Raw genomic sequence first — 11,376 nt, 5'->3', positions numbered from 1 at the left:
AATTGGGTTTTGATGTTTTAAAGAAAAATAAGCTGTGATAAAGTCGGACATTTTGACATGAAAGGGGGTAAAAAAAAAAAATGTGAATGCCAGTTCTTCTGATCGGCGCCTTAAAAATGCAAAAAGTTTAAAAGTCCCTTACCAATTTGAATTATTTTGGCTGAATGGACCTCATATCAACAACAACGTGTTTGTGTACAGATCATGCTTGATTGGCTTCTCTGTTCTGTTGGTACTACAGGGGCATGACGCTTTGCAATTCTGTCATTTCTTTTTCATGTACATCGACTTTTTTGTAATCTCCACCAGAGTTCCTCTCGGGTCAACCTGAGCAGAAGTCTAATCGGCCAGAATAAGAGCGTCCAAATGCAGGGTTTGTGTTCAAGATAGTTGGATGTCACTTGCTTTTTGTGCGAGCTTCTCTCCTCAGCGCTGAAGGTAAGTGTTTTCAGGTCTACTTGCAGAAGAAAAAGGAAGTCTGGCTGTCTCTGTTGCATGAAGCAAGAGGTTTTACACAAAGCAGTTGGGAAGTATCTGGTTTTGAAAGTGTTACCAGTATTTCAGTTGCACTGTGTAATGTTAGGATGCCTTTACTAGTCATAACCAGATCCCCAGCTACTTTTTCTTTTTTTATATTCTCCAGACGATAAAATGTTTTGAAAGTTAACAGACTAACCTCAAACTGAAACTTATTGCAAGAAGTAATGTGCAGAAAAACAATTATTTTATAGTAGCACTGCTATTCTGACTTGCCTAGTGAAATGCAGGACTTCTCTGGTTTTAAAAAATATATATATTTTTTACACAAGTCTTTGTACGACTCAGTCCTGGTATTTGTGTCATTGATACAACTTGGTTAGTAAATTATTTCTGTCAACTCAAACTTGATCCCCTGGGGATTGTTAGTAATGGTTTGTTTTGAGTAGAACATTTTGCTTTCAGCCAAAGGCACATGACGGGTATACATTTTTTCATTTGTCTCCAAAAGAATAAAGCATTTCTAAATTCACTTTGGTTATGTGGTTTTGGCTCATTATTAACGATACATCTAATAAATGACGTGGCCAGTCACTGATCGTGAGGTTTTAGTCATTTTGTCAACAAAGTGGGAAAACTGGAGAAGAAAATAACGACCACAATACATTCTCCTAAATTGTTCATGTTTACTAAAGGTGCATTAACAAATGATCTCAAAAATAGAAAGCTTGCAAAATGGAAGAAAAAAACATGATGCCTAATCTCGGATTAAACGGCTAACCCAAGTAATGACAAATGGTACCCAAGTGTGGGTAAATTTGGTGTGACTGTCTTCTTGCTTTGTTACTGATCTAACAAGGGATATGTATGTGGACATGTGGGAAGTTAGACGTGGAAAATTATTAACTAATCTTAAAGAGGCACGGTTGATTTGTGTTTGCAAACACAATTGATAAAAAAAAAATTAAAAAAAATGCATAGATGAAAACGCAAAATATACAAAAGGCTTTTCTCTGCTAAAACGTTTTCTATCGAATTAGATCTAACTAAATGACAAACGCAAATCAAGATGTCAAAATCAGAAAACAAGGGGAAAGAAGGAGTCATTAAAAAAAAAAAGTACCATAATTTCGTCAAATTATTTTGTAATGCTTGCCGACGTTATTACTTCCATCGGCCGGAACCTTTGCGTCCTGAACATAGCGGATGCACGAACACGCTGCACACTTGCTACTTCCGGCGCTTGTTTGGCTGGCAGTTCAAAATGAGATAGCTGGACGTGCGCGGAGTACGTTTAGTGCTTAAATGGCACTTTTATTAGATTTAGAAACACGCGGTGGAACAACTCGAGTAAAAACGGAGTAACTTTATTCTATTTTTTTTCGCTGTACTATGTTCAAAAAGATGACTGAATTTGGTCCAGATTCCGGGGGGCGCGTGAAGGTAACACAGCTCGACAGTGAATTTATTGAAAATCAACCGGGGCAATTTTTAATCGTTAAAATAGCCAAATTAAACGTTTTGATGACGTACGTTTCCCTGGTGTTGCCTTAATGAATATCTCTTAATTTGTAATGTTTTAATATTAACATTGATCTTCATTTCTTGTTGTTGTTGTTGTTGTTGTTGCTCTTGTTAACCGCAGGGAGTGACTATCGTGAAGCCCATCGTGTTTGGGAACGTTGCCCGCTACTTTGGGAAGAAGAGAGAGGAGGATGGACACACTCATCAGTGGTCTGTCTACGTGAAGCCTTACAGAAATGAGGTAAGACGCCCAGGTTAGGGTTACCATGGCGATGCATCCCAGTGGGAAGTGAACCATCTTTGTAGTCCCGAAAACCCAAGAGTTTAAAACCTAAAGTTAACTCGATCAGCCCACAGGCCTCTGGTTGAGCACTGACTGCCAAGGTCGAAGTTTTTATGATGTTATATTAAAAATGCGTGATATTGTTTCTTCCAGGATATGTCTGCGTATGTTAAGAAGATCCAGTTCAAGCTACACGAGAGCTACGGAAACCCACTGAGAGGTGAGTTCACCTTTTAAGTTTAGGTTTGGTTTTTTTTTTTTTTAATTATGGGATCCGGAAAAAGTGTCCCGCTGAAGATATTTTTCTCGTACAAGAATTCTTCCCCTTCCCCTCTACCCTCGATTTCGTTGTGTCACGTAAAATGTATAAATGCGACAAATGCATAAACAAAACCGTGTCATCAGTGTTTGTGTCTCTTTGACTTCCAGTGGTCACCAAGCCTCCGTATGAGATTACAGAGACGGGCTGGGGGGAGTTTGAGATCATCGTCAAGATTTTCTTCATCGATCCCAATGAGAGACCTGTGAGAGCCGCCAAAAGTAGTCTCAACGGTTTGGGGGGGGGAGGATAAAAGTAAACTACGTGATACAAACATTTGCTGTGTGCTAAACTGCATTTATTACCAGTTTGTTGCTTTAATATATTTCATGTTCTCGGGAAAAAGGAAAACATTAGACTGATGTTTATTTGAGCAGTTTTGCACAACACTCAGCAAATGAAGAAGTATATAGTATTCTGTAGGAAGTGAGAATTTAACCTCTACTTGTATTGATTTGTACTGTGTGTGTGTGTGTGTGTGTGTGTGTGTGTCTGTCTCTCTCTCTCTCTCTCTCTCTCTCTCTCTCTCTCTCTCTCTCAGGTGACGCTGTACCATTTGTTAAAGCTGTTCCAGTCAGATTCCAGTGCCATGCCCAAGAAGACGGTCGTTTCTGAATTCTACGATGAAATGGTACACTTACTTTAAATCCTGTATCATATCACCACGTTCACTGTTGCACCGGTCTGCGTGTCCCCGCAGATCGCTGTACATGATAGACTACAGTGATCACGTTGCTGTTGCAGTGCTGCGTTTCTCTCTAGTCTTTTTGTCACATGTACATAGATGAAATGGTTCAGGGAGGTTAGACTGACTTCTTATCTTTCTGTGGGGTTTTTCTTTCTTTTTTTTTTAGATCTTTCAGGATCCTACAGCGATGATGCAGCAGCTACTGACCACGTCAAGACAACTTACTCTGGGAGCATACAAGCATGAGACGGAGTGTATGTATTCTCCTACTGAATATAGTAACAGAAGATCGAGTGTGTGAATGCAGATTCATGTTGTCACTCATCCGCAGTTGTAACTGTCTGACCTCCATAAAGTAAAAATGTAGTTGTCGCCGGTGCACAAAGCAGCATTCACAAAGGTTGAGCGACCGTCGTCCCCGTTTGTTTGCAGTCGGTGAGCTGGAGCAAAGGACCAAGGAGAAAATGGAGGTGGCAAAGAAGAGAACGAGCCAGGAGATCACAGAGCTGAAGGACAAACTCAAAGCCAGCAGAGAAAACATCAACCACCTGAAGGCCGAGATCCGGAAACTGGAGGAAGATGGAGACCACAAGGATCACTGAGCGATGCACAAACACACACGTGGACACGATCATCCGGCGAGGCGCAGTTTGTTTTCTGTGCTGCGCACCTCACCGCCCGCTCAAAAACGATGCGTTGTTGTTGTGATTTGTTTGTAATTTGCATTTTGTTTTTGTCGGTTGAACTCTCCGTGTTGCATTTCCCACAAAAGGCTGAAATGTTTTAAGATTAAGACGAGGCCATAACAATTTGTTTTTGTTTTTTTTGTGTAGAAATTTTTGACACGACAATTCAAAATACTTTTTCAAAAATATGTTTGAAAATATGTTCAACATTACCAAGGTTGCCATTTTTTTTTTAAATTTTTTTTTTAATATAAACTAAAATGTGTTTACAACATCGCTCGTGTAAGTTTCTTCTGTCGTAAACATTCAGATTTGGTGAGAGCTGATTCACGGAACAAACCGGAAAACTGTTGTTCACTCAAAAATCACAGAAGACCTCGACCTTCATGTCAGTCCATTCGTATTATACGATCTGAGCAAACAGCGTAATGATGAGGGAATTTTCAATTTCAAAGAGTCCACGAAGGCATCGACAGGAAGTTCTCACCAACTGTTGCCGACGCTGAACCAGATGTACACGGTGCAACTTGTTTGTCCTTTGGTTGTTGTTGTTGTTGTTGTTTTTTTCTTTAAAACTGCAAAGGAAATATGGTCATATACAAATATCTGGAATGGAAACGATGTTGTACAAGCCTGTGCAGCACAAGTAAATTCAGTGGGTCGACTCCAGATGTCCTTCATCAGCTGGAAACTCCAGGAAAGGGAAGTTGTGTACAAATTGTTCAAAGACACCTTCGGTCAAAAAGTCCTTAAAGGAAGAAACACTGCATGTTTTTTTTTCTTTTCAATAGCTTCAATGTTTTGTGACCCAGTGACTTAAAGCCAATGGGACATTGTGTTGCTATACTGGACAAATAAGATGCAACTCTTTTGATTGGACTTTATGAGAAAAGTTTTTAGGTTTTTTTTTTTCATCTCATCTCATCATCGTCAAGTCCCTCATCTGTCCAATATAATAATACATGATTAAATAACAATTCCGCATTGGGTCACATGACATGGACGCTATTGAATCCCCCAGCCCCCTCCCCTCTCCTCTCCTCTCCCCGCGCTGCTTGATTGGTTCCAGTTTAAATAGTTTCAAGTCGGAAGCTTTTGTTCCCCGGACAGAAAACATGGCGGCCTTTTGAGAGTGGCAATGGAGAGGTGTCAGTTAACGCTTCTTGGTTACACAGGGAAGACATTGCGTGAATGAAAAGCATTATAATTAGAAAAATATGGGTTTGATAAGACACATCGTGTGCGCCATGTCCGGCGGCGTCGACAGCTCGGTCACCGCGTTACTGCTGAAGAGAAGAGGTGAGACCGGCCGTGAAACACACCTGAAAGTGACCTGTTCATTATACAAGTGTTTGCTGACATTTCAAAAAAAAAAAAAAAATATATATATATATATAACACGTGCTCGACCTCCTGTTGCCTGAACTTCTTCTTCGGTTGTGTGCTTTGAGAAGGATACAGCGTGACGGGAGTTTTTATGAAGAACTGGGACTCCCTGGATGAGAGCGGGGTCTGCTCTGCCGAGAAGGACTGCGAGGACGCCTACAGAGTCTGTCAGACCCTGGACATCCCCTTTCATCAAGTGTCCTACGTCAAAGAGTACTGGCTTGAAGTCTTCAGGTATTTCTGTGTGCCACGCCTATGAGACACCTTTTTTTATTTTTTTTTTATATTTACTTATTTATTTATTTATTAGAATTCATATTCTAAGTGTTACATCTGTCTTATTTACAGTAATGTGCTAAAGGAGTACGAGAAGGGCCGGACACCCAACCCGGATATCCTGTGCAACAAACACATCAAATTCAACCACTTCCACAAGTACGCCGTCAACACTCTGGGTATGCCTATGTCGTCGTGGGATTCTCCCAATTTTGATCCTCCCGACGCTTAATATTCGTTGAACCTGTGAATTCAAAAGCGGTTCAAATTGGGAGGACCGAATTGAAGTGTGAAAAGCACGGCGACAAGTATAAAAGTGTGGCGATTTGTTGGCTTAGGCGCCGATGCCATGGCGACGGGCCACTACGCCAGGACGTCGCAGGAAGACGACGAGGTTTTCCGACAGCCACACGCAGCCACGACAACCAAACTCTTCAGGGACCGGCTTCAGATCAGAAATCGTGAGTGTTTGGCTCTCTGCCCTTCGCCGGGATTCGCGTTTCGTTGTTTTAATCTACCCCGTCTGTAGTTTGTGACGCGCGTCAGGCCCGCGGCGGTGGAAGAGAGCTGCTGCCCTCTCAGCACGGTTCGTTTACCCACCGCAGCGCAGAGCACGACCCTTCGAAATCCTGCTGGAATAAATGAATGATCTGAAGCTGAAATGTTGTCAATTTCAATACAAACTCGTGTTTTCAGACATTTACAAACGTGAAAGATGTCGTAAATTTCTAATTGACCGGCAATGAAAAAGAGGCTTTTTTTTGTTTTTTTGTTAGATACCTGTTGTTCGCACTCCCCTCGTTGTGTTTCTGTCCGTCACATGTTTATTTACTTGTGTGTATAGGTCATGTTTGTGGTCATTTGCTTAAAGAGCAGGGAAGTAAAATCCGATCACAAGTGATGATGATGCCAGGTGTGAACAGACTGAGCGGACCACCTGTGATTTGGATCTCGTGCCAGGTTCTCGATCCGTTTCACCAGCCATGACGCGGCCATCCGTCTTAATCTATCTCCTGTTTTCCCGCCGTTAGCTGTGAGGTTGTACAGAGGAGCCGATCTCCTCAAAGATCAGACCTTCTTCCTCAGTCAGATCTCGCAAGACGCCCTGCGACAGACTCTGTTCCCGCTCGCCGGACTCACCAAGGAGTTTGTGAAGAAGATTGCCGCTGAGGCGGGATTTCACCACGTGCTGAAGAAGAAAGAGGTGGGCAAGAAACACAAACGTATAAAGGAAGACATTAATGCTCATATCAGGAGAGTGTGTGAGCAGGGATTTATTTTGACGCACAACAATGGCTACATGAGTGTATTATTATTTTATTTTCCAGAGCATGGGCATCTGTTTCATTGGAGAGAGAAACTTTGAAAACTTCATATTAGAGGTGAGAAGCAAAAATAACTTTTGTTTTCTTTCTTTTCCTTGGATTTGTTGCGCCGTCACCGATCTAAACTTCCACAGTTCTGTTCCCATTTCTAGTATCTGGAACCAAAACCGGGGAACTTGGTCTCCATTGAAGATGGGGCTATAATGGGAACACACAAAGGTATGTTTGTAGCCGTTTGACATTCTCTAATTGTAAATACATTCTCCAGTCCCTCCAGGAAACAAGATTTTTGCAATCGCAACGATAAATGTTAATTCAAATAATCTCTGCAGTATTTGCACAGGCGAGCAATTTTTCAGAATTCCTGTGATTTTTACTGCATATATATATATATAATTATTATTATTATTATTATTTTTTTAATCTGACAATTTTTTCCATTCAAAGAAAATCAGATAAAACTTAAAGTAGCTGAAAATCAAACATTTTGATCGAAACAGTCCCAGAAATACTCTGAAATTCTGGAGGGACTGATTATTGTTCAGACTGAATACAATGGCTCTTATTGTTACATGTTATGGCCATGAAAACACTAACTTCATTTGAAATTGCCTCCCTTTTTTTTTTTTTTTTTTTTTTTTTTTTGCTTAGCCATCACAATTTGTGTCCCAAACCTTTACCACCAGTCCTAGTGGACACATCCTGTCCTTTCTCTTGTCATTTTCTGCTTCTGTCCTTCCAGGTTGGTTCACTGTGACGCTGGGACAGAGGGCGAAGATAGGAGGGCAGAGAGACGCCTGGTTCGTGGTGGACAAAGACATTGTGACTGGAGATGTGTTTGTGGTGAGAAATCTTTTTTTTTTAATATATATATATATATTTTTTTTTTTTACTAAAATTGAATCTTCCTCCCCTTTTTTCGTCTGCCCTTGAAGCATGTATCCTCCTTTCATAGAAAAGTAAATTTTTCTATGATTACATTAACATTTAGATAAATTATGCAGTTTATTAAAATATACACATACAGTAAAATGTACTGTAAGTTTTATAGGATAAGATAAAAAAAAAAATATATATATATATATAACACCTGTATCATATTTATGTTGCGTCTTCCTTGAAGAAAATGCAGCATTTATTTTGCCTATTTACGATGCAACACTGCAAACACTTTTGCTGATACTTAATTCATACAATTTGTCGTGGCTCAGGCTCCCACCACCAATCACCCGTCTCTTTTCCGTGACACCATACAAACCGACCGCTTCCACTGGCTGACGGTTGACCCGCCTCTTGAACTGGCCAGGACCCAGATGTTGGACTGCCACTTCCGCTTCATCCACCAGATGCCGCCCGGTGAGTTCTGTGTCATCGGGGCCTGTAAAGTGCTGATTTAGTGAAATTCAGATCAAAAGCTGCTTCTCCACATCATGGAAACGGCTCAACTCGAACCAAATCCAGAAAGGTCCCCGGCACCAAAAGCCGAGTCGTGTTGGGAGTTGAGCCGTGTGATGTAAAATCTGCAACACATAAAATACCACCTCCGTTGTTCTTTGCAGTTCCCTGCACGGTAACTCTGAACATGGACGGTTCTGTGTGGATTTCACTCTCCCAGCCCGTCCGAGCTCTGACACCTGGACAGGTAACAGCTGACACACCAGTGATACAGGATACGGCGTAGTTGTTCAGGACTACCGTGTAACGCCACCTTTTACTGCCAGAAACATGCAGCCACGTGCACGCAGTTCCTCTGTCTTACTGCGGGAGTTGTTTGTTTTTCCTCCTCGTCCCCGGAACAGTTTGCCGTGCTCTACAAAGGGGACGAGTGTCTGGGCAGTGGGAAGATCATCCAACTGGGCCCCAGCGAATTCACCCTCCAGAAGGGCCGAGAACGGCTGGTGGCAGGCGCGCAGCACAAAGAGGAGTCGACTCCTGAACCAGCCAGCTGAGGCGAGCTCGCAGTCCGACGCGTGGTGGAAACGCACATTAGGTGGAGCGCCCTGATGAGGAAAGTAAGCTGACTCCTGCACAGGGTTCGGCGACAAAGTGCCTCTGATGAAGGCCACAACTGGTCTGAAGTGTTTTTAAATGCTCTTATAGCTCATCGGTATTTATAACGCGAGGGTGGATCTGCTCCGTGCTCAGACGAACCAAAGCGTGTTTGAGTGGAGACTTGTCGCTAATAAGACCCTTTATTATGAGAAAGTAACCCCATGAATACATTTTTACACCCAAGACATTACAGAAGAGATCCGCACCGACACCTCAACAATCATTTCTTGGTACACTATGTTTGATTCCTCTTGTAATGGAAACAGGCAGCCGTCTCTTATACTCGACTAACTCTCTGAGGAACCTCCTGGATGGTATTAGTCCTGCTGGTACTGTTGGCTTCCTTTCAAGAAGGACAGGCTCGTTGAAATATTTAAGGCAAGCAGCTGTTGGATAATCAATGTCCTCGATCTGGTATATGCATTAGGGAGGTTGAGTGTATTTTCAAAATAATTTCATGAAAGACACGCTGGAGTGTAATCACCATAAGTCACAAAATCAGAAAACCAAATTTAAGATCGTTAACAGTAGTCAGTTGAATCATTTTGTTTTGATGGAAAATTGATCAGCTACACAGCCTTAATATAAGCTGCCACCTGCGTGTCTTTTTTTTTTTTTTTTTTTTAAGGGAAACCTTTAGCATTTCTTGTAATAATAGGAAAGCTGTGACTTACCCAGGGAGAGGAGAGTGGACGTATGTTACGGTGGCTCGTCAGTCAGCACGGCTACACGGTGGTCAGGAAATGGTCAACACGACTGACAACGTTTTTTGGGCCATCAGACTTGGACCCTCTGTGAATCAAAGTAGGCCTAATATCCTTCTGTTTATTTACTGCAATGGAATTTAAAATGATATTTTACTGTAATTTACTACATTTTCCGAAGCTCCTCAGGTACCCACGTACTGCTCTACCTACCTTTACCTTTTTGTCGAACCAGCCGATCACCTCTAAGGCTCATGAATGTTCTTTTCTGTAAATGTTACAACATGCAGCTGAGCTCACTTCTGTATTTAATGATCGTCTTTGAGAACAAGATAGTTTTTCTGTGTGACATTATGAACCTAAAAACACACACCAAGTTGAAAAAAATAACTGCAATCAAACACAATACAAAAACACAAATACGGTGGTATTTGTAGTTTTAGCTCATCTTTGTGCACCAGTTTGAAGCCACTTTAGTTAACATGTCATTCCCCATCTGTTGTATGATTTTGTACGTACAGTACATTATTTCTGTAATGTCAGAGTATTGAAAAATGGGAGGAATCCGTTCAAAGACAGTTTTCAAAAACAAAATAAGTGCCTTCATTTGGAGGTCTCGGGGATAAACTCGGCCCCAGTTTCGAAATTACAAACTGTACATGACTGAACGTTAATTGTAAATAAACCCAGTGAGTTGTGAGATATGTTGACTTGTATTTCATTTGCCTGCGTACCGTTGTGGTGCATCCAGAGTCATTATATTCTTGAGGAAAAATACAGTGGGCCACCTGTTCATTGTTTGTTTTAAACGTATTGATCCGCCGGGGGTCGCTATTGTACAGGTTTAACCCCCCGAGTTAACCAGTTGCCCTGGAGTTGGCAGGTTTTGCACAAACATGCTCCTAATGAGAGTCACGGCGTGACCTAATTATATGAATTCAGCATCATGTCTTTTTTTTTTTTTCCAGAATACATAACATAATTTTTTAATTTGTGACATATTTTCTTGTTATTTGTAACTTAAAAATGAGGAAGAACCCCCCCCCCTCTCCCTCCGCAAAAAAAAAAGTGATTAGAATTAAAAAGAAACATAAAAACTCAAACATCACTGATAATATGGATTCAAATAAAATAGGTGTGGGGGGGGGACTAAGCAGTGCTTTCAAGTGAATATTAAAGAGGAGAGAAAACAATTGAATGCCCAATGAAATGCAATCTAATTTTACATTAAAAAAAAAAAAACTTTAAAAAAAAAACCAGGAGAACCTGTGCTCATTTTCTGAGATTAAAAAGTTGTACAAGTATTGCTGTGAAGACCATTCAGAAGTCTAACCATGACGCGCACAATCATATAGGCCACGAACGAATAAACGTAATGACTGATAGGCTGCAATATTTGTATGGTGTATTGGCGACAGTTATTTGAATTATGATGTTAAAGTGTCGCATCTTTTTTAGCAGATGAACAAAGTTGTGGGACTTAAGTTTGAAATTTAACAACTTTTTTTTTTTTTTCCTAAAGTCTTTGTTCAAAGACTATTAAGTCTTTTTTTCTTTTTTTTTTTTGTAAGTACCTTCACTGCTCCCAACTACTTAAACACAGAAAAGGTGAAGAGGGAGCGACACTCGAACACACATTAGGAATTTTACCCCAAC

At 41.1% G+C, this 11,376-nt stretch overlaps 2 protein-coding genes across 4 annotated transcripts; both read left to right on the top strand.

Annotated features, from left to right (window-relative positions):
* Positions 1-1,103: 1,103 nt before the first annotated feature.
* Positions 1,104-4,253, top strand: yeats4 (YEATS domain containing 4). The gene is made up of 7 exons (XM_069700288.1): positions 1,104-1,920; positions 2,123-2,242; positions 2,438-2,504; positions 2,714-2,808; positions 3,145-3,234; positions 3,458-3,545; positions 3,724-4,253. Exons 1-7 carry the CDS (start codon positions 1,870-1,872, stop codon positions 3,891-3,893), a joined length of 681 nt encoding a protein of 226 aa, XP_069556389.1. The 5' UTR covers positions 1,104-1,869; the 3' UTR covers positions 3,894-4,253.
* An 840-nt stretch (positions 4,254-5,093) lies between these two features.
* Positions 5,094-9,644, top strand: trmu (tRNA 5-methylaminomethyl-2-thiouridylate methyltransferase). Of its 3 annotated transcripts, none has more exons than XM_069700283.1 (11): positions 5,094-5,276; positions 5,432-5,597; positions 5,712-5,818; positions 5,978-6,100; positions 6,671-6,843; positions 6,968-7,021; positions 7,117-7,183; positions 7,707-7,807; positions 8,176-8,320; positions 8,524-8,606; positions 8,764-9,644. In XM_069700283.1, the coding sequence occupies exons 1-11, from the start codon at positions 5,195-5,197 to the stop codon at positions 8,911-8,913; spliced, it is 1,251 nt and encodes a 416-aa protein (XP_069556384.1). In that variant the 5' UTR covers positions 5,094-5,194; the 3' UTR covers positions 8,914-9,644. The 3 variants fall into 3 exon arrangements, with proteins under 3 accessions (XP_069556384.1, XP_069556383.1, XP_069556385.1); XM_069700282.1 differs by having other exon boundaries at positions 5,429-5,597; XM_069700284.1 differs by lacking the exon at positions 5,978-6,100 and having other exon boundaries at positions 5,429-5,597.
* The last annotated feature ends 1,732 nt before the right edge of the window (positions 9,645-11,376 follow it).

Source organism: Brachyistius frenatus, unplaced genomic scaffold, assembly GCF_029030835.1.
Source record: "Brachyistius frenatus isolate BFR_SWC_R1_liver_20210118 unplaced genomic scaffold, ASM2903083v1 Contig_33, whole genome shotgun sequence".
Taxonomy (NCBI): Eukaryota; Metazoa; Chordata; class Actinopteri; family Embiotocidae; genus Brachyistius; species Brachyistius frenatus.
This window is presented reverse-complemented; position numbering and strand designations above follow the sequence as displayed.